The 26,197-nt window shown below is 41.9% G+C and overlaps 1 protein-coding gene across 1 annotated transcript in view; it reads left to right on the top strand.

Moving 5' to 3' along the window:
- AQR (aquarius intron-binding spliceosomal factor) overlaps positions 1-26,197 on the top strand; it is a 264,323-nt gene that overhangs the window by 177,713 nt on the left and 60,413 nt on the right. The window contains exon 32 of the mRNA XM_053697946.1: positions 18,257-18,342. Within this exon, the coding sequence (XP_053553921.1) occupies positions 18,257-18,342 (86 nt within the window). The remainder of the gene's footprint in view (positions 1-18,256; positions 18,343-26,197) is intronic.

Below are 26,197 nucleotides of genomic sequence, written 5' to 3'. Positions count from 1 at the left end.
AAAAATTATCACAAGATCTGGAAAGTTTTTTTCACTGCTGGTGTAAGAAACAAGGCTCTAGCTGGCATTCCTTAAGAATTATTCAATTTTACAAGAGGGCTTTGATAAAGATGTATCTGCTAACCCTTTAAAGCAGAGCTTTCCAAACTTTTCATGTTGGTGACACACTTTTTAGACCTACATCATTTCACGACACAGTAATTCAGTTGTTCTAGCAAACAGGAGGTCAAACTAACTTGTTTTAAGAGATATGGACACATACATAAATTATATAATAACTAAATGTATTTACATTTAACAGTATGTATGGGCAAGAAAAAAAAAGTTTAATAACACCAATAGCTACTTACTATTTTAGTGGGATGTATGATATTGATGGGATGAACATAGTTTCTGGATAAAGACATTCGCATTTCATCATCAAGCATTTTCTCTTGTAAGGTGTATCCAGTCCACGGGTTCATCCATTACTTGTGGGATATTCTCCTTCCCAACAGGAAGTTGCAAAGAGGACACCCACAGCAGAGCTGTCTATATAGCTCCTCCCCTAACCCCCACCTCCAGTCATTCTCTTTGCAACTCTCGACAAGATAGGAAGTATAAAGAGATATGTGGTGACTTAGTGTAGTTTTACCTTCAATCAAGAGTTTGTTATTTTAAACGGTACCGGCGTTATACTGTTTACTCCCAGGCAGAAATTAGAAGAAGAATTCTGCCCGGAGGATGATGATCTTAGCGGTTTGTAAATAAGGTCCATTGCTGTTCTCGCGCATAACTGAAGAGTATGGGAAAGCTTCAGTTGGGGGAACGGTCTGCAGATTACCTGCTTTGAGGTATGTTCAGTATATTTATTTCTAGAGAGATGATAAGTTCAGGAAAATGCTGACAGAGCCTTTTATATTTGAGGTAAGCTAGATGCAGTGAGTTTGCAACGACTGGGATCATGCTTACTAAACAGGGTAATACTCATTTTAATTCTCATATTACTTAGTGTGGTGTTTATGGGTGACAAAACGTTTACATGTTACATAAGTAAGACATTTTTTTCTGAGGGTGATAAGTCTTTTGTTGGGGCCTAGTTTTTCCACATGGCTAGTCAGATAATCCTAGGAGTATTTCCTTAAGGCCCCTCTGACATTGAGTACATGGTGGGAGGGGCCTATTTTCGCGCTTTAGATGTGCAGTTTATTTCAGACTGAGACATCCAGCTTCCCTAGAGGAGTCCTCTTGCATCTGAGGGCCACTATAGAGGGCTTATTTCTTCCCTAATCGTATTTGAGGGCAGGTAGGAGCCACAGCAAAGCTGTGGCAAGGTGCTTAACTGTCTTTTACCGGTGGTTGACGTTTTTTAAATCCGGTTTGGGGGCTAAGGGGTTAATCATCCATTTTCAAGTGGGTGCGATGTTGCTTTAGTCCCTTACACACACTGTAAAAATTTCGAAGACTTTACTACATTTTAACACTGTTTTGCAGTTTAGGTGCTAGTTTTTTTCTCTTAAAGGCACAGTACCGTTTTTGTTTAATTGCTGTTTCACATTTATTAAAGTGTTTTCCAAGCTTGCTGGTGTCATTACTAGTCTGTTAAACATGTCTGACATAGAGGAAACTCCTTGTTCAATATGTTTAGAAGCCATTGTGGAACCCCCTCTTAGAATGTGTACCAAATGTACTGAAGTATCTATAAACTATAAAGACCATATTATGGCTTTTAAAGATTTATCACCAGAGAATTCTCAGACTGAAAGAAGGGAGGTTATGCCATCTAGCTCTCCCCATGTGTCAGAACCTATAACTCCCGCTCAAGTGACGCCAAGTACATCTAGCGCGTCTAATTCTTTTACCTTACAGGACATGGCGGCAGTTATGAATTCTACCCTCACAGAGGTATTGTCCAAACTGACAGGATTACAAGGAAAGCGAGACAGCTCTGGGGCTAGAACAAATACAGAGTTTTCTGGCGCTCTATTAGCTGTGTCTGATTTACCCTCACAATGCTCCGAAACCGGTGTAAGGGAGTTTCTATCTGAGGGTGACATTTCAGATTCAGGGAAGTCTTTACTTCAATCCTATTCTGAAATGACAGCGTTTAAATTTAAGCTCGAACACCTCCGCTTATTGCTCATGGAGGTTTTAGCGACTCTGGATGACTGTGACCCCTTTGTAGTTTCAGAGAAGTTGTGTAAAATGGACAAATACTTTGCAGTGCCTGTTTACATTGATGTTTTTCCAGTCCCTAAGAGGTTTTCGGAAATTATTACTAAGGAATGGGATAGACCAGGTGTGCCGTTCTCTCCCCCTCCTGCCTTTAAAAAGATGTTTCCCATAGATGTCGCCATACGGGACTAGTGGCAGACGGGAGCTATTTCTACCCTAGCTAAGCATACAACTATCCCCGTTGAGGACAGTTGTGCTTTCAAAGATCCTATGAATAAAAAAATTGGAGGGTCTCCTTAAGAACATTTTTATACATCAAGGTTTTCTTCTCCAGCCTCTTGCATGCATTGCCCCAGTTACTGCTGCAGCGGCCTTTTGGTTCGAGTCTCTTGAGGAGGCTCTACAGATGGAGACCCCGTTAGATGATATTTTAGACAGGATTAAAGCTCTTAAGTTAGCTAATTCCTTTATTTCTGACGCCGTTTTTCATTTAACTAAGTTAGCGGCTAAGAATTCAGGTTTTGCCATTCTGGCGCGTAGGGCGCTATGGCTTAAGTCCTGGTCAGCAGACGTTACTTCAAAATCTAAGCTTCTTAACATCCCCTTCAAAGGACAGACCCTATTCGGACTTGGCCTGAAGGAGATCATTTCTGATATTACCGGAGGAAAAGGTCACGCCCTTCCTCAGGATAGGTCCAATAAATTAAGGACCAAACTGAATAATTTTCGTTCCTTTCGAAACTTCAAGAGTGGCGCAGCTTCAGCTTCCTCTAATGCAAAACAAGAGGGAAATTTCGCCCAGTCCAAACCAGTCTGGAGACCTAACCAGGCTTGGAACAAGGGGAAGCAGACCAAAAAACCTGCTGCTGCCTCTAAGACAGCATGAAGGAGTAGCCCTGATCCGGGACCGGGTCTAGTCGGGGGCAGACTTTCTCTCTTCGCCCAGGCTTCGGCAAGAGACGTTCAGGATCCCTGGGCAGTAGAGATTGTTTCCCAGGGATATCTTCTGGAATTCAAAGGTTCATCCCCAAAAGGGAGATTTCTCCTCTCACAATTATCTGCAAACCAGATAAAGAGAGAGGCATTCTTAAATTGTGTTCAAGACCTACTCGTTATGGGAGTGATCCACCCAGTTCCAAGAGAGGAACAGGGGCAGGCTTTCTATTCAAACCTGTTTATAGTTCTTAGTAGAACTAAAGTTCTGTTCTTAGTAGCTATCTCTTCGGCTCGAAGAGTTTCAGAATTATCTGCCTTACTTGTGATTCCCCTTATCTGTTCTTCCATGCAGATAAGGTAGTTTTGCGTACCAAACCTGGTTTTCTTCCTAAGGTGGTTTCTAATAAGAATATCAATCAGGAAATTGTTGTTCCGTCACTGTGTCTTAATCCTTTTTCAAAGAAGGAACGTCTGTTACACAATCTTGACGTGGTTCGTGCTTTAAAGTTCTATTTACACGCTACTAAGGATTTTCGTCAAACATCTGCATTGTTTGGTGTCTACTCTGGAAAGAGGAGAGGCCAAAAGGCTTCGGCAACTTCTCTTTCTTTTTGGCTGAGAAGCATAATCCGTTTAGCTTATGAGACTGCTGGCCAGCAGCCTCCTGAAAGAATTACAGCTCATTCTACTAGAGCAGTAGCTTCCACATGGGCTTTTAAAAATGAGGCCTCTGTTGAACAGATTTGTAAGGCGGCGACTTGGTCTTTACTTCATACTTTTTCTAAATTTTACAAATTTGATACTTTTGCTTCTTCAGAGGCTATTTTTGGGAGAAAGGTCTTACAGGCAGTGGTGCCTTCCGTTTAAGTTCCTGCCTTGTCCCTCCCTTCATCCGTGTCCTAAAGCTTTGGTATTGGTATCCCACAAGTAATGGATGAACCCGTGGACTGGATACACCTTACAAGAGAAAACAAAATTTATGCTTACCTGATAAATTTCTTTCTCTTGTGGTGTATCCAGTCCACGGCCTGCCCTGTCACTTTAAGTCAGGTGTTTTTATTTTTAAAACTACAGTCACCACTGCACCCTATAGTTTCTCCTTTTTCTTACTTGTCTTCGGTCGAATGACTGGAGGTGGGGGTTAGGGGAGGAGCTATATAGACAGCTCTGCTGTGGGTGTCCTCTTTGCAACTTCCTGTTGGGAAGGAGAATATCCCACAAGTAATGGATAAACCAGTGGACTGGATACACCACAAGAGAAAGAAATTTATCAGGTAAGCATAAATTTTGTTTTTAAGCTTCCACTTCCTATCCATATATCAAGAGCAGGAGCAACAATGCACTACTTGGAGCTAGCTGCAAAAAAACAAACCACTTTGACTTCTCACTTCAGCTTAGTGTTTAAGCTGCCGCCCTAGTCCCACTGACTACTGCCCGCGCTGCAAACACACTGCTATCCCACTCTCTGACTACACATGCAGTCACAAGCCGATTGAGGAAAATACACGTGCAGTCAGGAGCCAATGTGCCGCCAAAGCAGCTAATGGGAATAGTTTCAGTTCCCCGTGAGCTGCGCCAATAGGTTAAGATGATCTGTGACTCACTAGGTATCAATAACGTGTCAACCACGTGATATGCGTAGCAGGCCGGCGGTAAGTCGGAAACCAAAAAAAAAATTACATTTTTTTTTTTATTCAAAAACATTTGTGCTGAAGCAGGGACACACCTACACACTGCCGCCGACACACTAACGTGTCACGACACAAAATTTGGAAAGCACTGCTTTAAAGGGATTCGGCTAGATTACGAATTGTGCGTTAAGGTAAAAAAGCAGCGTTAACAAGTCCTAACACTGCTTTTTTACGCCCGCTGGTATTACGAGTCTTGCAGGTATAGGTGTACCGCACACTTTTTTGGCCTTTCCGTAAACATACTTACGTAAATTTCGTAAAGGCTTTTTTCTATGGGACTTCCATAGCGCCGGTATTACGATCCTGGGAGGCCAAAAAGTGAGCGTTACACCCTCTACCGACAAGATTCCTAACGCATTTTAAAGTCAGTAGTTATGAGTTTTACGCTACAAAGCCGTAGCATAAAACTCATAACTAAAGTGCTAAAAAGTACACTAACACCCATAAACTACCGATTAACCCCTAAACCGAGGCCCTCCCGCATCGCAAACACTAAAATAAAAATATTAACCCCTAATCTGCCGCTCTTGACATCGCCGCCACTATAATAAACATATTAATCCCTAAACCGCCGCACTCCCGCCTTGCAAACATTGGTTAAATATTATTAACCCCTAATCTGCCACCCCTAACATCGCCACCACCTACATTATACTTATTAACCCCTAATCTGCCGTCCCCAATGTCGCCGCCACTATTCTAAATTTATTAACCCTTTAAACATAAGTCTAACCCTAACCCTCCCTAACTTAAATATAATTTAAATAAATCTAAATAAAATTTATATAATTACCTAAATTATTCCTATTTAAAACTAAATACTTACCTATAAAATAAACCCTAAGCTAGCTACTATATAACTAATAGTTACATTGTATCTAGCTTAGGGTTTATTTTTATTTTACAGGCAAGTTTATATTTTAACTAGGTAGAATAGTTACTAAATAGTTATTAACTATTTAATAACTACCTAGCTAAAATAAATACAAATTTACCTGTAAAATAAAACCTAACCTAAGTTACACTAACACTACACTACAATTAAATAACTTACCTAAATTAAATACAATTAAATAAATTAAATACAATTAGCTAAATTACAAAAAACAAACACTAAATTACAGAAAATAAAAAACTAATTACAAGATATTTAAAATTATTACACCTAATCTATGAGCCCTATCAAAATAAAAAAGCCCCCCCAAAATAAAAAAAACCCTAGCCTAAACTAAACTATCAATAGCCCTTCAAATGGCCTTTTTGCGGGGCATTGCCCCAAATAAATCAGCTCTTTTACCTGTAAAAAAAAAAAAATACAAACAACCCCCCAACAGTAAAACCCACCACCCACACAACCAACCCCCCAAATAAAACCCTAACTAAAAAAAACTAAGCTCCCCATTGTCCTGAAAAGGGCATTTGTATGGGCATTGCCCTTAAAAGGGCATTTAGCTATATTGCTGCCCAAAGCCCTAACCTAAAAAAAAAAAAAAAACACCCAATTACACCCTTAAAAAAATCCTAACACTAGCCCCCGAAGATTCACTTACCGGGAGAAGTCTTCATCCAAGCAGCAAGATGTCGTCAACAAAGATTTTTTTCTACCTTAATTCCGATTGGCTGATAGAATTCTATCAGCCAATCGGAATCTAAGTGGACGCCATCTTGGATGACGTCGCTTAAAGGTACATTCATTCCGAAGAAGCCGTCGATTGAAGAGGATGCTCCGCGTCGGAAGGATGAAGATAGAAGATGCCGCCTGGATGAAGACTTCTACCCGTCTGGAGGACCACTTCTGCCGGCTTCGTTGAGGACATCTTGCCGCTTGGATGAAGACTTCTCCCGATAAGTGAATCTTCGGGGGTTAGTGTTAGGATTTTTTAAGGGTGTATTGGGTGGGTTTTTTTTTAGGTTAGGGTTTTGGGCAGCAATAGAGCTAAATGCCCTTTTAAGGGCAATGACCATCCAAATGCCCTTTTCAGGGCAATGGGGAGCTTAGGTTTTTTTAGTTAGGGTTTTATTTGGGGGGTTGGTTGTGTGGGTGGTGGGTTTTACTGTTGGGGGGTTATTTGTATTTTTTTTTTACAGGTGAGCCAGATTTGAAGTTTAAAATGGAGCATTTGCGCTTTTTACTGAAAGAAGTGCTTGCTACATTGGAGGTCCTGGAACCGAAACTTCCGGAGGAACCTAAAATCCCTAAACTAGATAGGGTGTACGAGAACAGGGTGGTGCCTCAGACCTTCCCAGTGCCTGTGAAGATGGCTACTATTTTTATGAAGGAATGGGAGAAACTGGGCTTGTTCTTTTCTCCTTCTACCTCTTTTAAGAAGTTGTTCTCCGTTCCAGACTCTGTTTGAGCTATGGGGGCCATTCCTAAGGTGGATGGAGCTATCTCCATGCTCGCTAAGCGTACGACTATTCCCTTTTCCCTTTAAGGATAGTTCATCGTTCAAGGAGGCCATGGATAACAATAGTCCATGTTGAGAAAAATATTTCAACTTACTGCATGGGTTTTCCAACCTGCAGCTGCAATCGCTGCGGTGGCGGGAGCAGCTACCTACTGGTGTGACGCACTGTCCGCTATGGTCGAGGTGGAGACTCCACTCGAAGAGATACAGGAAAAGATTAAGGCCTTAAGGGTAGCTAATTATTTTATCTGTGATGCAAACATGCAGGTCATTCGCCTGAATGCCAAAACATCAGGATTCTCTGTTCTAGCCCGTAGGGCGTTGTGGTTAAAGTCGTGATCAGCTGACATGACTTCCAAGTCAAGATTACTATCCCCCCAGTTTCAGGGGAAATTCCTTTTTGGTCCAGGCTTGGACTCTATAATATCCACGGTCACGGGAGGCAAGGATGCTTTCCTCCCGCAGGATAAGGAGACTAAGCCTAAGGGCTCTACTTATCTTCCCTTTCGTTCAGACAAATCTCAGTGACAGCAGCCTGCTGCGAATGCCGAACAGTCCAAGGGATCTTGGAAGCCAGCTCAATCTTGGAACAAGTCCAAGCAGAACAAGAAGCCTGCTGAGACAAAGTCAGCATGAAGAGTCAGCCCCCGATCCGTCTCTGGATCGCGTAGGGGGCAGACTATCTCTGTTCGCAGAGGCTTGGATAAGAGATGCACAGGATCCTTAGGTTCTGGAGGTTATCACCCAGGGTTACAGGATAGGGTTCAAGACTCCACCCAGCGGCAAATTTCTCCTGTCAAACCTATCCTCAAGACCAGAGAAGAGAGACACCTTTCTAGAGTGCGTGAGGTATCTCTCATCTCTTGGCGTAATCATTCCAGTACCTCTAGCAGAAAGGGGTCTAGGGTACTATTCAAACCTTTTCGTGGTCCCAAAGAACGAGGGCACGTTCCGCCCATTTCTGGTCCTAAACTGCCTCAACAAGTTCCAGTCAATCCTATCATTCAAAATGGAGAAATGGGTCGATTCTGCCCCTAGTTCAAGAGGGGCAATTTATGACGACAATAGATCTGAAGGATGCTTACCTTCACGTGCCCATACACAAGGACCACGTCAGGTTCCTAAGAATCGCTTTTCTGGACCAACACTTCCAGTTTGTGGCCCTACCGTTCGGTTTGGCGACCGCCCCAAGAGTCTTTACGAAGGTTCTGGTACCGCTTTTCACGGTAGCGAGTGCCAGAGGTATTGCGGTGGCTCCTTATCTGGACGATATTCTGGTCCAGGCTCCGTCCTGTAGTCTTGCGGAGGACAACTCGAGGGCTCTTCTTCTCCTTCGATTCCTTCGGATGGAAGATAAATGAGGGAAGTGTTCTTTGGTCCCCAGCAACAGGGTGGAGTTCCTTGGTACAATAATAGATTCCATATACATGAAGATATTGTTGACAGACAAGAGATGTGCCAAAATTGCGTCCGGCTGTCTTGCCCTTCAGTCCTCCTCAAGGCCATCTGTGGCCAGGTGTATGGAGGAGATTGGGCTCATGGTATCCAGCATAGATGTCATTCCATTTGCCAGGATTCATCTCAGACCTCTTCAGTTATGCATGTTGAGATAATGGAACGGCGATCACTCAGATCTATCCCAACAGATATCTCTGGAAAACCGAGTGAGGTAATCCCTCTCTTGGTGGATCCGTCCGGAACAGCTGTCACAGGGGACATCCTTCTTGAGGCCATCCTGGGAGATTGTGACCACGGATGTAATTAATCAGGATGGGGAGCTGTTTGGGATGCCATACGGGCACAGGGCAGGTAGACTCGAGAGTCAACTCTACCAATAAATATTTGAGTAATATTCAGCGATCTGAGGGCTTGCCCCCCCCTGGGGTCATTCCAATTCATCAGATTCCAGTTGGACAACATTACCTCAGTGACTTACATAAACCATCAGGGTGTAACGAGAAGCTCCCTTGCCACGAGGGAAGTATCTCGGATTCTTGAATGGCCAGAGACCCACAATTGTTCGCTCTCAGCGATCCACCTTCCGGGTGTGGACAACTGGGAAGCGGATTTTCTCAGTAGACAATCGTTTCATCCTGGGAAATGGTCTCTCCATCCCGAAGTGTTTACAGAGATCTGCAACAGATGGGGGACGCCCGAGATAGATGTCATGGCGTCCAGACTCAACTTCGAACTACCAAGATACGGGTCACGGTCCAGGGATCCCCAGGTGGAACTGATGGATGCCTTGGTGGTTCCTTGGGAGTTCAAACGAATTTACATATTTCAACCGTTGCCACTTCTCCCTCAAGTAGTGGCCCGCATCAATCAGGAGCAGATTTCAACCATTCTGATTGCTCCGTTGTGGCCACGGAAGATGTCTTTGGGGGATCTGGTGAGGATGTCTTCATCTCCTCCATGGAGGTTACCCTGACGAAGGGATCTGCTGGTTCAGGGTCCTTTTCTCCACCAAAATCTCAATTATCTGAGGCTGACTGCATGGAGATTAAATGCCTAGTCTTGGCCTAGTGAGGGTTCTCAGAGAGAGTGATTGACACTCTCATTCAGGCCAGGAAACCAGTCACTTGTCACATCTATCATAAAGTGTAGAAGACCTATTTATCCTGGTGTGGGGAACATGGATATCCCTGGCATAAGATTAGGGTATCCAAGATTCTATCTTTTTTTTTTTTTTTTTTCCCAACAAGCTTTATTGGTATAAATAATAATTTTGCAATTGCCATGGAAATAATCCGGCATGGTATAACATAGACAATAAAACAATGAAAATGAAATATACAAAGGGCAAGACCAGTAATGACCATTGTATGTAAGTCCAAGGATCCAGGCATTTGTTGAGTCCCGCATAAAGTTTTGGCCAAGGACATAGTAGCTTGTGGATTTTTTCTTTTTTTATAAGATAGCACATGTGGATGAAACTTCCACATTAACATTTATACAAAGCAAAGCAATGCGACAGAGATCCATGTAAAAGATAGAATACTGGTATTGGTATACGTGAGAAATAAGTTGCAGTCTTCAAGGAGTTAGTTAAGTGATAGGGTATAAGGTCTAGAGAACCAGTTCGGAGGAAGTATAGCTCAAGGGTGAATTTCCGGATGAGTCAGGTGCGTCCTAGTTTTGAGATGTGTTACGGGGGATGATGTGGCTGTACAAGGTGTCGGAGTGTCTAAGAATTATTAGGTAGTTATGGCAGAGGTCTAGAAAGTGTGTGAGTGTATGTTTCCCAATAAAAGGACATGGCGCAGTAGAAATCCATCCGTTTTGTTTTCTGGTAGTGAAACCTTTCCAGGGAAAGGAGAAGAGTGACATTTTGTACCCAGTCTTTTTGAGTAGGAATGTGTCGCTGTTTCCACAGTCTAGGGATCAGTTGCTTAGCCCCACTAAGCATGATGTACAATAAGACCTGTCTGTATTTGCATTTGATCTTAGGGGGTTTGTTAAATAATAGCGTCAAAGGATTGAAGGGGATAGATGTATTGAGTACCTTTTGGATTTCTCTGTGGATGTCTAGCCAGAAAGGCTGAAGTATGGGGCAATCCCACCAGATGTGGAGGAGTGTACCAACTTGTTTGCAGTCTCTCCAACATAGTGGGTCTGTGTGAGGGTAAATCTTAGCGAGTCTGCTGGGGTAAAGGTACCATCTCTCTAAGAGTTTTATGTTCGTCTCAGTGATTCCCATTGAGGAGGGGGCCTTCCCCATTTGTTGAAATATAATGTCCCACGTCTCAGAGGGGATCTCATGGCCCAGCTCGGCTTCCCATGCTTTTGTATATGATGGAAGGTTTTTGGAGTGTAGAGTGATTAGGATTCTATATATCTTAGAAAGAGTGCCCTGCGCTAATAATGTAGAGTGGCATAGTGTTTCGAATGGATTTAGATTTCTTACCAGGCGATGTTTGTCTTTATGGTGGGAGAGAAAGTGTGCTAATTGTAAATATTCGAACCATCTTTTCAAAAAAGCTAATGTTCTTGTCCGCAAGGGCGGTTTTCTGAATGATGGTACCTCTTTCTAGAACAAGATGGCAGGGTAAACCCGCTGATAGTGTGTACCGGTCCTGGGACCGTTTTTGAAGTAGTGGAGGAAAGTCTTTGTTGTGTAGTAGGGGGGTGAGTGGTGAGGGTATGGTCGATATGCCTTTTTGTGAACCTATGAGGTGATCCCATGTGGAGAGTGTATCAGTCACTAACGAGGGTGTAAGAGATGGTAGTGTCCTATGTTGCCTGTATGTCCAGCATACTGACCCAAGACTTCGTGAAGTAGATAGGTCATGCTCAAGCTTGACCCATTCTTTATCAGTACTGTTTTTGCACCAGTCGACTATTCTGGTCAGTTGTGCTGCCTGTGAGTAAAGTAAAAGGTTGGGTACTCCCAGTCCCCCCTCATCCCGTTTCCTATAGAGGGTGGTTTTAGAGATTCGAGGGCGTTTATGCGCCCATATAAAGCCGTTAACGAAAGATTGCACACTACGAATGTAATGTAGGGGGGGTTGTATGGGTAGGGCTTGAAACATATATAAAAAGCGAGGCAGGATGCTCATTTTGAATGCTTGGACTCTACCAAGCCAGGAGAGGAATTTGTTACGCCAGGCTCTCATGTCTGTTCTGATGGAGTCAAAAAGGTGTTGGTGGTTTTGTTGGTGTAGAGCTTCTTTTGAGGTCGTTAGTTTTATCCCTAATTCCTAATCCTGGAGGCAAGAACCTCCATGGCCAGAATAAACAATATGGGGGAGAGAGGGCAACCCTGTCTCGTTCCGTTTGTTATTGGGAATGCATTTGACAGGGAATCGTTTAACTTAATACGGGCTTTCTGCATGTGGTATAGGGCAAATATTTTCTCAATGAGTTTGTTTCTCAGGCCAAAACGAGTGAGCGTTGATCTAAGGAACAACCAATCCAGCCTATCAAAAGCCTTTTCGGCATCGATGGCAAGGAAGATAGAAGGGATGTTTTGTGACTGCGTGTATTCGATTAAGTTTAGGATTTTGATGGTATTGTCTCGCGCCTCTCTTTTGGGGACAAAACCTACTTGATTTGTGTGGATTAGTTGGGGGAGGAACTTATTAAGTCTATTAGCTATGAGTTTAGCATAAAGCTTAACGTCTACGTTTAGTAGTGAAATGGGACGAAAATTAGATGGGCTATCTGCGGGTTTTCCGGTCTTAGGGATCACTGAAATGTGTGCTTCCAGCATAGGGGGAAGAAAAGGGTGTTCCTGGTCAACTAAGTTAAATAAGGTGCATAAGTGTGGAAGCAGGGTGGGTGCAAACTTTTTGTAGTAAGCGACCGAGAGACCGTCAGGGCCAGGGCTTTTGCCTGATGGTAAGTCTTTAAGGGTGGTTATGAGCTCTGTCATTGAGAAAGGTTCGTCCAGTTCTGTCGCTTGTGCATCAGAAAGTTGCGGTAAAGGGGTGTTTAGAAGATAGTTGTTTATGACATTGCTGGGGTCAGGGGGGCGGTCGGGATTAGAGAGGTTGTAAAGATTAGAATAATACGCCTCAAATTGGGAAAGTATTTCAGAGGTGGTATTGGCGGTTTGGTTCGTTGGAGATTTAATTTCATGAATGAAGGTTTTAAGTTTTTTCAGTTTTAAGGAGCGTGCTAGGAGTTTTCCGGCTCTATTACTTTCGAAGTAGAATTTTTGTTTAGTCAGTAAGGCCAGTGCATTAGCTTCACTAAGTTGTAAGTCATGTACAGTTTTCCTGGCTTTCATTAAGTCAGCTAATAGTTGGGGGGAGGAAGGATTTCGCTTATGGTCATATTCAAGTTTGGCTAGTAGGTCAGTGGATGTTTTGTATACCTGCCGTGCTTTCTTTCTAGCTTGTGCTTGTTGTTTAATTAATTCCCCCCTGATAAAGCATTTATGAGCCTCCCAGACAACAAAAGGATCTGTTTCCGGTAAGGAATTAAATCTGAAATACTCCTGTAGAAGCTTTTCTAAGTTGGGAACTAGAGTTGGGGAATCTAATAGTTTCTCGTCTAGTTTCCACTGAAAGTTGCCACTAGGTGCTGATGGCCATTTAAGTGTTGTTAGTACAGCCGAGTGGTCTGACCAAACGGTATGTGAAAGCCTGGAGGATAGTACATTGGAAAGGCCTCTTTGATTAGTAAAAAGGTAATCAATTCTACTATATGAACTATGAGGGGCAGAGAAAAAGGTATAGTCCCTCTTCTCAGGGTGGACAAATCTCCAGGTGTCAAATAGAGTTTGGTCTAGCATAAGTTTCCATAGTTGCTTGAGTGTATGTTTAGGAGTTGTGGGTCGAGGGTTCGAGGAATCTAAATGTGGTTGAATGGGGAGATTGAAGTCTCCCCCTAGATATAGTGCACCTATTGTGTGGTCTAGAATCTTAGCGAAACTTTTCCTGAAGAAGGGGAGCTGTCTGGTGTTGGGGGCATAAAGATTGACCAGTGTCACCGGGGAGCCAAACAGGGTGCCAGTTACACATAAAAATCTGCCTTCAGAGTCAGTGTAGGTGTGGATGTGAGTAAAAGGGATCTGTCTACTGATAAGGATGCTTACGCCGTGCCTTTTGTGGTCAAAAGAGCTGTGAAAACTTTGAGTATAGAAACCTCCAAAATAGGTAGGTTCCTTGTGTTTTAAAAAGTGAGTCTCTTGAAGGAAGAGAATATCGCCCCCTTTCCTATGTAGGTCTCTCATGGCTAGTGAGCGTTTTTGTGCAGAATTCAAGCCTTTGGTATTCTGGCTCAGTAATGTGAGAGTTTTAGTGTGGCCTTCCATGGTGCTGGTGTGTCTGGTGTCTGTAGTTGGGTGACTGCAATAGATGATAGGCATGCATGTGTGGTTGTAAAGTATAAAAAGAAGGTTGTGTTAAGTATGCCCTAGGGTCTGTATCTCTGTCGCATAGCAAAGAAAACATGAATAAGAACACAAAACAAAACATACATTTTCTCATAAAAAATCTAGATACTAATGCAAGCATTAAACTTTTAGTGTTAAGAGGGAGGGATTATAACCCATTCCATAGTAAGTGGTATATATTTAGGGATAACTAATGCTCAATTACATTGGTAAAATATTTCCAACAATACAATACAATAATTCCTAAATTCCTAAATTTACTTATTTCTAGACCAGGAGTCGTCTAACAGTAAAAGATTTATGGCCAATGAGGCTATACATTACCCAGCGACCAAGCTGTAGCACCGGGCAAAGTCTCTAGTAGAATGTTCAGATCGTATGGATAGCAAAGATACAAAATAATTGATTAAGTTGTGACTTTAGAGAGCGAGCCGGGGGACTTGGCCTGCGGCTTAGACTGAGGTTTGGGGGGAATACGCTGCCAGTCTCTCAGGGTAGGTCCAGTAGATTTCTTTCTAGGGGGTTCGTGAAAGTTCTCTGGAGAGAGTTCTTCTGGAGGGTCCAATTCTAAGGCCTGGCAAAAGGCGTTGACATCTTCTAGGGTTCTGCAAATTAGTTTTCTATTTCCATGAAGAACATAGAGATGAAAGGGGAATCCCCATCTGTAGAGGATTTTCTTCTGTCTGAGCAGAGATGTTACAGGAGCCAGGTCTCTCCTCCTTTGCAATGTTCGTTGGGAGAGGTCTTGAAAAAATTGGAGAACAACCCCCCTGAATTTTACAGGCTGATGCCTACGAGAGAGGTTTAGGAGCTCTTCCTTTTCGTTGAACTCTCTAAACTTCATGATGATGTCCCTTGGGGGGGCAGTGTCTGGGGGTTTCGGTCTAAGGGCTCTGTGGGCTCGAACCCAAGGGATATCTGTGGAGGGGGTGGTGTTTCTGAGATGTGCGAATAAAGCTGGGAGATAGATTGGAAAGTCTTTGGGTAATACCGACTCAGGAACACCTCTGATTCTGAGATTTTTCCGGCGGCTCCTATTCTCCAGATCCTCGATTTTGTCGAAGAGATCTGCTATAAGAGCTGTGTGATGGTTTGTTGAATCCTGAGTTGTATTGATTTCCACTTGAAGGTGGTCCGTGAATTCTTCCAAGGCCTCCACTCTATTGCCCACTGAGTGAAGGTCCTGCTTTATTTCTGCTATCTCTTCCCTGATACACGAGCGAATGATGTCTGCTATATCCTGTTTGGATGCTAGGGTAGAGAGGATGGTGTTGGGGACGGGTGTGCTCTCCTCAGTGTCATCTTCTTGTACTTGCGAAGACTGTAATTTCTTTTTTGGCGACTTAGCGGATTCAGCGCTGTCACCCACTTTTGTGGCAGGGGGCGAGAAAAACTGAGCGACCATACTGTCTCTGTGGTTGTGCATCTTAGGGGGTTTATTCAATTTCGAAGTGCGTTTTGCATTCATTGTGCAGTGGGAAGTTGTAAAAGTATGTTACAGATACCTTTTCCTATGCAGATGTGGTTAAAAGAGAAAAAAGAAAAGTCCTGAACCAGATCTGCTGTTTGTATGGTAATGTCCAATAAAGTGGGATAAAATAAAGGCCAGGTGCAGAGCCCAAGGACCTCTGTGGTCTGAGTGGTGTTAGTTGGTACACTGCCGCGTGGTGATTCTGCCACGTGGTGAACTGTGCAGGCAAAAATCTGTAGGCCCCGGACAGCAGGCCTCTGGATAAGCGGCTGATCTCCACTATGGGTGTGCCTGTCTGCACTCGCTCCCCCTATCTCTAGTTGGAGCCCGGGTGGTGTAGGACACCGTTCTATTCCCTCTCCTTACCCGTAAAAGAAGTGACCTCCGGCTTCCTATAGTGCGGCTGCGGTCTCTATGCTGCGTGTGCGGTTCACTCCCAGTAATGGCGGTGGGGCCCGAGAGTAGGCAAGAGTCACTGTAATCACAGCCAGTGGCGATCCGGGTCAGCGGTCAGAGTGAGGAAGGATTCCTCGAGGTGGTCAGGACATGTAGTGAAGTCCCGGATTCAAGGTTAGCTCCTGGCCGGGTAAAAGTTAGTGCGTTATCGGGTAAAGATGCGGTGAGGCTCTAAGACGAGAGTAATTCCACTGGGTCTGCTTAAAAATGCTTTCTCATGACTCCCGGTCTATAAAGCTTTCATGAGAGCATGTTATTTAGTGGAATCTAGGGCTTTGCGAGTAGTTTTGAGCTGATATATGGAACTGGGTCCCGGAGCTCAGAGATTACACAGCTTCCATTGCTGCTGCTGGCTCCGCCCCCCCCCCCCCCCCAAGATTCTAGCTTTTATTCAAGATGGTTTGGATAAGGGCCTTGCAGCTAGTTCCTTAAAGGGACAGATTTCGGCCTTATCATTTCTGTTACACAAGAAGCTAGCAGAACTTCCTTATATTCAGTCCTTTGTTCAGGCTCTGTCCAGAATCAGACCAGATTTTAGACCTTAGGCTCCTACTTGGAGCTTGAACTTGATTCTTAACGTTTTGCAGAGGTCTCCATTTGAGCCTATGCATGCTCTTGACATTAAGATTCTTTCCTGGAAGGTTCTGTTTCTTCTGGCTATTGCATCGGCTCGCAGAGTCTCTGAGTTAGCGCCCTTGCAACATGAACCCCCTTACCTGGCTTTTGACGCCGATAATTCTGTGCTTCGCACTGGGTTGGGATTTCTTCCCAAGGTGGTGTCAGATCGGAACATCAATCAGGAGATAGTAGTTCCTTCTTTGTGTCCTAATCCTTCTTCGCCTAAGGAATGGTTGCTTCATAACTTGGATGTGGTTCGAGCTTTGAAGTTTTACCTTCAGGCCACGATGGATTTCAGACAGACTTCGTCTTTGTTTGTGGTGTATTCAGGGAAGCGTAGGGGGCAGAGGGCCTCTTCCACTTCACTGTCCTTTTGGTTGAGGAGTATTATCCGTTTGGCCTATGAGACATAAGCCTCCTCAGAGGATTACGGCTCACTCAACTAGGGCTGTGGCCTCTTCTTGGGCCTTTAAGAACAAGGCCTCTGTGGAGCAGATTTGTAAGGCGGCTACTTGGTCTTCCTTACATACTTTTGCAAAATTTTACAAATTGTATGTTTTTGCTTCAGCGGAAACTGTGTTTGGGAGAAAGATTCTGCAGGCTGTGGTGCCCTCAGTATAGGGTCCGCCTCCCTTTTTCCCTCCCATTTTTTTCATTCAGTGTCCTTTAGAGCTTGGGTATTTGTTCCCAAAAGTAATGAATGAAGCAGTGGACTCTCCTCCCATTAAGATGGAAAACATAAATTATGTTTACCTGATAATTTCATTTCCATCTGTGGGAGGAGAGTCCACTGCTCCCGCCCGTTTGCGCCTGTGGGCGGACCTAAATTTAACGTTATTCTTCTGGCCCCATTTATACCCTGATATTTCTCCTACTGTTCCTTGTTCCCTTGGCAGAATGACTGGGGGATGAGGGGAGTGGGGGAGGTATTTAAGCCTTTGGCTGGGGTGTCTTTGCCTCTTCCTGGTGGCCAAGTTCTTAATTCCCACAAGTAATGAATGAAGCAGTGGACTCTCCTCCCACAGATGGAAATTAAATTATCAGGTAAGCATAATTTATGTTTTTATGGTGGTGAGAGTCCACAAGCCTTGCCCAGGACTAGTAAATTAAGTTTTAGTTTGCACCTCATTTTCTCTGCTTTGTCCTTTTCTACCTGTCCTTGCTTGGCTATATATCAGACAGTGCGGTGGGAGGGATTACGTTTTGGTAATCTTTGCCTCCTGTTAGCAGTCAGGAGGTAAATTCCCAGGAGTAATGGATTGTGGACTCTCACCACCATGAAATAAATTAATTTATCAAGTAAGCAGTTTGGCTTTTGAAATACAATTGCAGCAAACAAGTTGGTTGTGTTCAAAATTACTTGGTTGATATATTATTCTACAGCAAGACAACAGAACTTGTAATTACAAGGTGTTAACTGTCCATTTAAATAAGAGTTGCACGGTTATGTATTATTTAAAAACAATTATTATGAGTGAATAGCATGCAGTAAAAAATTTTAAAATGTGAGCAACTTGTGTGCTGACTTTTTCTTCTATGTGCTGGGTTCAAGATGTATGTGCACCCATATTTATACTTCTTGAAAGACATATGTGCTTAATATTAATTTTATTTTTCTTACATAAAACCTATGCTAATGGGTTACCAGCATTTTTTACCTTTTCCTTCACTGCCTCTGTAGGTTACCACTGTGGACAGATTCCAAGGGCAGCAGAATGATTACATCATCCTATCGCTGGTCAGGACCAGGGCAGTTGGTCACCTCAGGTATATTAATTAAATTCTCAGTTTTTTCCTTAATTGGCACGTTTCTACTTATTCACTTATTTTCTTCTTTGCATTTCCCAAGTGGCTTGAAAACATATGAAAAACTACAGCACAAGTATTGTATTGGTACTGTAACTGAGTATGTGTATATACCCAGTGTTCTCCCCAGGACCTTTTTAGTGGCTCTATCACCCGGCTAATTTTACTAACCACCCCCGCTAAAATTGTACTCAATATTTACACTAAAATGAGCTAATATTACAAATGTAAAATTTTATTTTATTAAATCAGCTTTATTTGGATTAACGAAAGACATGCACAAGATTAGGAGACGCAGCTCCTGATATTAAACAGTGAGATAACATAAAATGTTGAGGCCAAAAAAAAGGGCTTGGGCCGTGTTTGGCACATTGCTGCCTCCTTTAAGGGGGCTGTGGTGCAGAATCGATATCAAAACATTGAGGCAAATTCCATTTTAGAAAAATATGCTAAATGTTTGAAGTGTCAGACTGGAAAGCAATCCCCTTCATGTTTAATGTATCCCGTGAATATGTGGGGACAAAAGTTAAATTTGTATTGCAAAATTATCATTAATACATTTATGTTAAATTATGCAATAAATATGTACTTTTGATAGCCAAAAAACGATATAATATTAGAAAATATTACACAGCCCTCACCCAGCTATTTCATAATGACACCTGGCTGGCAACATTTTCTGTGGAGAACATTGTATATGTATATGTATGTGTGTGTGTATGTGTATCTGTGTGTCAGGCACACAGAGGGATCAATATCCCTTGAGGCGGGGCAGACAGGCAAACAGGTACAAAGATCAAATATCATAAACCTATCCAAGGTTACTTTGACCAGTGGAGCTTGAAGTTCTGAGTTTAGGTTTAAATTTTGTTCCCACTTCTAAATTTAATATCTTTGATACCCTCATAGACATCAATAGGTTTATTTGTGGCCTTACCCTCAAAAAGTTTTACAAACTTAATCCAACTGCAGATAAGGAATTCCTGATTCCAGATACTAGCCCACAACATGATTATTTTAATCTAACTGAAGCTAGAGATTTTCTAGGATTATATGCATTGGAATCAGAGTGTTCGGTTGGTGAACCCCTTTTTTTGTTCACATAAGAGATTTAAGCCTAAGTCAGTCTTTTACCCCACACAATTCAGGGGTCAAGCCTTGGAGTCCTCCCATAAAAGGATGGAGGAAGATCTTATAAAGCTGGAAAAAGATCAAAACAAAGTCAAAGATAACTTAACTCAAAATCAAAAGCTAGCTCTTAAGCAGCTTCAGCAAAGAGAGGATATTGTCATCATGCAGTCCGATAAGGGGGGCTCCATCGTGGTGTTGGATAACTCTTACTACGTGCTGGAAGCAGAAAGACAACTACTTGACAGCGAAGTTTACATGAGATTGTCTGGAGATCCTACACACCGCTTTGGAGCCCTACTTTTGGACTTACTTGATGACGGTAAATATTTAGGCATATTTGATGATGAAACATTTGATTAACTTTATGTCAAACACCCAGTGATTCCTATATTCCACCATCTTCCTAAGGTCCACAGATCCTTGGAAGAGGTGAAAAGGCACCTTATTGTTTCCAGTATTGGATCTCTATTTGAGAATCTATCCAATTAGTTGGAATCGTTACTTCAATCCTTAGTCTACAAGCTACCCTCGTTCCTCAGGGATACAAAACATCTCCTTAGGTTGATAAACGACCATAGTTGGAACACCAATATGGGTTGGCTTACAGTAGACATAGTGGGGCTGTATTCAGCTATCCCACATGATAAAGGGTTGGAAGCAACTAAGTCAATGTTGGAAACATTTGGTAACTACTCTGCTGATCTGACAAAGTATATCTTGAAAGTGTTAGATTATTTACTAACCCATAACTATTTTTAATTTGGAGGGAGTTTTTATTTACAACAAAGTGGGACAGCCATGGGGGCTAAATTTGCCCCGGCCTATGCAAATATTTTCATGGGCTGGTGGGAGCTCACGCACCTATATGCCGATTAGTATCCTTTTCTTTCGTCTATCACTAGCTATAAGCGTTATATAGACAATCTTCTTTTTGTCTGGTTTGGCACTCTGGAAGATAGTGAAGCCTTCATTTGCTATCTTAACAGCAATGGAGTTGGATTAAGTTTCACCTCGTCCTTCGACAAGACAAGTACTCCCTACCTTGATGTAACTCTGACAGGGCTCCCAGATGAGAACAGGGTCAGTACATTGCTTTATATCAAACCAAAAGCATCAAACACCTTTTTGCACGCAAGAAGCTGCCATCCCAAATATACGAGCGACGGGATAGCCAAGGGACAGTTCCTAAGACTGAGGCGGAACTGTTCTGAATATGACAGCTTCTCGCGTAAGAGTAAAATTCTCACTAATAAACTTCTTGAGCGAGGGTATAATAAGAACACTGTACTCCGAGATTTCAAAGATGCTGCGCAGAAAGATAGAGCTATCTTGCTTGAAGAGGGCACAAGACAAAATGTATCCAGGGATAAGCCCACTTTTGTGACCACTTATAGCTCTCAATACTATTCAGCGTGCAAAATATTGTGGACCAATTGGCAGACAACAATTTGAAGGATGAGATTAGAGAAGGTTGTTTTTGTGTTCCCAGACGCAGTGCCTCAATATGGAACCAGGTATCCCTTTCAATGTTGAAAAGACCTGTGCATAAGACCAGCTAGCTGTCCCAAAAAGGACATTACAGATGCGGGAATAGCACCTGTAAGGCCTGCGGCCATATCACAGTGGGAAAGATTTTTCAATCAATAACCACCCAGAAAGTATACTCACACATCCAATGCACCAATTGTAGGTCCTCATTTGTTATTTATCTGATCACATGTCTTAAATGTGAGAAACAATATGTGGGATGTACCTCTTGTGAAGTCAGAGAGACAATACAAGCCTGCATCAATGATATTGAGCGCGGCCATCTTGCTACAGGGGCTGCTAAACATTTTATTGAGGAGCATGGTAAGGATGTGAGTGATTTCTCATGGATGGTTATTGATCAAATTCGAAAAAAAAACCTGAGAGGAGGTGACAGAGCCAGAGACCTTCTTTAAAAAGAGGTCTTCTGGATATTCACCCTAGGGACAAGACGACCCTTGGGTTTAACTATAGAGACAGACCTAATTAAACATTGGTAAAATATATATATATACTTTAACATGTGTTGTTAACCACACAGGCTCAATTAAATCCAACAGCTCATATTTTTATGAGCTGTACATGAGAATATATGTTTAATTAAGTGTATTGATCCGGGCTGTCAGTCTGGCTTCATCACATACATATGTGTATGTATATATATATATATATATATATATATATATGTATGTATATATATATATATATATATATATATATATATATATATGTATGTATATAAATAAATATATATATATATATATATATATATTTGTGTGTGTGTGTTTTCCAACCCTTATCTTTATCTTTATCTTTTTCCCTATCTTCAGTCTTGTGGTCTTTATAATATTTAGCACTATCTAATAGCTCAATTTTGCTGCTGTTACTTTATACTTGAGTTATTGGAAATTGTTTTGTATAATAGTGTATTAGTGATTTAGTGAAAAATATCCTATACACACACAACGATATTTATAAATGGTTTACACAGCATAAACTATATTGGGCATTTGATCCCTCTTCCTTTACATTAAGGGGAATTACTGCTACCATATTCAAATACCCTTTCCCTTTTTATTTATGATAGACAAGTATAGTCACATTAAAAGGAATTAGTCAATAGCATTGGGAGGTATTATGGTATTCTCTAGCAATCACCCTTTTCATTAAGTAGGTGGGTTCCCACAACAGTTTAGTCATTGGATACTAAGGCCCTCTCATGTTGACCAATCACCATACCGGATTGCTTATATTAACCTGCACCATGTGAGGGGCATTATTTAGTCTATGAGTAAGGCTCCACAGGAGCTGAAACGCGTCAGCGCAGCCCATCTACAGCCCTCTTGATGACCTTATCTAGCCTCCAAACTGCTTTTAATTGCTGTGTCATTCACTTTTTTGCAATAAAGTGGTACCTTGTTTTGAGCCCTGTCCGGACTTATATATATATATATATATATATATATATATATATATATATATATATATATATATATATATATATATATATATATATATATATATATATATATTCTCAAAAATATTATTATGTTTGTATATTACATTACTAACAAATGACACTGTGGATGCCTGCAGTGTGAGGTAATATAAACATGACAGGCTATGAGGTGCTGCTGCATTACAAAGCCCTGTGATTTAGAGCTTTGTTTACAAAGCCCTGTGATTTAGAGCTGGCATAATATACAGCTCTTAATATAAATATATATATATATAATGGTATAATATCCAGCTCTTGATTTTTATATATATATATATAAGCTGTATATTATGCCAGAAAAAGTTAACACAAAGCTCTAAATCACAGGGCTTTGTAGTAAAGCAGCACCTCATAGCCTGTCATGTTTATATTACCTCACACTGCAGGCATCCACAGTGTCACTTGTTAGTAATGTAGAGATTTAGGAGCTGCAGTATTTTTTAAGGTATTTTTGTGTCAGGATACTGAAGTGAAACAAATTAACTGTTTATGGAACGATATCTGTTACAGACGAGATATCTAAATCATATTTTGCTTAATGTATACTTTCTATTTCTGTGTTATAACATTTTTCTGCTTCTTCACTTAGATGCATATATATATACTTTATCTCACAAAAGTGAGTACACCCCTCACATTTTTTTTCACACTGAAGAAACTGACACTTTGCTACAATGTAAAGTAGTGAGTGTACAGCCTGTATAACAGTGTAAATTTGCTGTCCCCTGAAAATAACTCAACACACAGCCATTAATGTCTAAACCGTTGGCAACAAAAGTGAGTACACCCCTAAGTGGAAATGTCCAAATTGGGCCCAAAGTGTCAATATTTTGTGTGTCCACCATTATTTTCCAGCACTGCCTTAACCCTCTTGGGTATGGAGTTCACCAGAGCTTCACAGGTTGCCACTGGAGTCCTCTTCCACTCCTCCATGATGACATCATAGAGCTGATGGATGTTAGAGACCTGCTTCAGGGATAATGATGAGGAAGTTGAACAGTATCCCCAATAAAAAAAATATACAACTTTATGTTGGAGGCCAAGTGCTGAGCATTTATTGTTTTGTATAAATATATTATATCATCCTATCGCTATCAGGACCAAGGCAGTTGGTCACCTCAGGTATATTCATAAAATTCTCAGTTTTTTCCTTAATTGGCACCTTTCTACTTATTCACTTACGGCTAGATTTAGAGTTTTGTCGGTAACGACCCGCGTAGCTAACGCTGGCTTTTTTCTGGCCGCACCTTTTAAATACCTCTGGTATTGAGAGTTCACAGAATGGCTGCGTTAGGCTCCAAAAAGGGAGCGTACAGGCATATTTACCGACACTGCAACTCTCGATACCAGAGTTGCTTACGGACGCGGCCAGCTTCAAAAACGTGCTTGTGCACGATTCCCCCATAGAAAACAATGGGGCTGTTTGAGCTGAAAAAAAACCTAACACCTGCAAAAAAGCCGCGTTCAGCTCCTAACGCAGCCCCATTGTTTCCTATGGGGAAACACTTCCTACGTCTGCACCTAACACTCTTACATGTACCCCGAGTCTAAACACCCCTAGCCTTACACTTATTAACTCCTAATCTGCCGCCCCCGCTATCGCTGACCCCTGCATATTATTTTTAACCCCTAATCTGCCGCTCTGTACACCCCGCCACCTACATTATCCCTATGTACCCCTAATCTGCTGCCCTAACATCGCCGACCCCTATATTATATTTATTAACCCCTAATCTGCCGCCCCCAACGTCGCCTCCACCTAACTACACTTATTAACCCCTAATCTACCGACCGGAACTGAGCGCTACTATAATAAATGTATTAACCCCTAATCCGCCTCACTCCCGCCTCAATAACCCTATAATAAATAGTATTAACCCCTAATCTGCCCTCCCTAACATTGCCGACACCTAACTTCAAGTATTAACCCCTAATCTGCCGACAGGAGCTCACCGCTACTCTAATAAATTTATTAACCCCTAAAGCTAAGTCTAACTTTAACCCTAACACCCCCCTAAATTAAATATAATTTTTATCTAACGAAATAAATTAACTCTTAATAAATAAATTATTCCTATTTATGGCTAAATACCTGTAAAATAAACCCTAATATAGCTACAATATAAATTATAATTATAGTATAGCTATTTTAGGATTTATATTTATTTTACAGGTAACTTTGTATTTATTTTAACCAGGTGCAATAGCTATTAAATAGTTAAGAACTATTTAATAGCTAAAATAGTTAAAATAATTACAAAATTACCTGTAAAATAAATCCTAACCTAAGTTACAATTAAACCTAACACTACACTATCAATAAATTAATTAAATAAAATACCTACAATTATCTACAATTAAACCTAACACTACACTATCAATAAATAAATTAAATACAATTCCTACAAATAAATACAATTAAATAAACTAACTAAAGTACAAAAAATAAAAAAGAACTAAGTTACAAAAATAAAAAAATATTTACAAACATTAGAAAAAAATTACAACAATTTTAAACTAATTACACCTACTCTAAGCCCCCTAATAAAATAACAAAGACCTCCAAAATAAAAAAAATGCCCTATCCTATTCTAAATTACAAAAGTTCAAAGCTCTTTTACCTTACCAGCCCTGAACAGGGCCCTTTGCGGGGCATGCCCCAAAGAATTCATCTCTTTTGCCTGTAAAAAAACACATACAATACCCCCCCCCCCCCAACATTACAACCCACCACGCACATACCCCTAATCTAACCCAAACCCCCATTAAATAAACCTAACACTAAGCCCCTGAAGATCTCCCTACCTTGTCTTCACCTCACCGGGTATCACACCGATCGGTCCTGGCTCCAAAATCTTCATCCAACCCAAGCGGGGGCTAGACATCCATCATCCGGCGGCTGAAGAGGTCCAGAAGAGGCTCCAAAATCTTCATCCTATCCGGGAAGAAGAGGCGATCCAGACCGGCAACCATCTTGATCCAAGTGGCATCTTCTATCTTCATCCGATGAGGACCGGCTCCATCGTGAAGACCTCCAGCGCGGATCAATCTTCTTCCGACGACGTCCAACTGAAGAATGACGGTTCCTTTAAGGGACGTCATCCAAGATGGCGTCCCTCGAATTCCGATTGGCTGATAGGATTCTATCAGCCAATCGGAATTAAGGTAGGAAAATTACGATCAGCCAATAGAATGCAAGCTCAATCTGATTGGCTGATCGGATCAGCCAATCGGATTGAACTTGATTCTGATTGGCTGATTCCATCAGCCAATCAGAATTTTCCTACCTTAATTCCGATTGGCTGATAGAATCCTATCAGCCAATCGGAATTCGAGGGACGCCATCTTGGATGACGTCCCTTAAAGTAACCGTCATTCTTTAGTTGGACGTCGTCGGAAGAAGATTGATCCGCGCTGGAGGTCTTCACGATGGAGCCGGTCCTCATCGGATGAAGATAAAAGATGCCGCTTGGATCAAGATGGTTGCCGGTCTGGATCGCCTCTTCTTCCCGGATAGGATGAAGATTTTGGAGCCTCTTCTGGACCTCTTCAGCCGCTGGATGATGGATGTCTAGCCCCCGCTTGGGTTGGATGAAGATTTTGGAGCCAGGACCGATCGGTGTGATACCCGGTGAGGTGAAGACAAGGTAGGGAGATCTT

The sequence above is a fragment of the Bombina bombina genome, chromosome 1 (genome assembly GCF_027579735.1).
Source record: "Bombina bombina isolate aBomBom1 chromosome 1, aBomBom1.pri, whole genome shotgun sequence".
In the NCBI taxonomy this organism is placed as follows: domain Eukaryota; kingdom Metazoa; phylum Chordata; class Amphibia; order Anura; family Bombinatoridae; genus Bombina; species Bombina bombina.
Note: the sequence above shows the minus strand (reverse complement) of the source record. Positions and strands in the feature narration are given on the sequence as shown.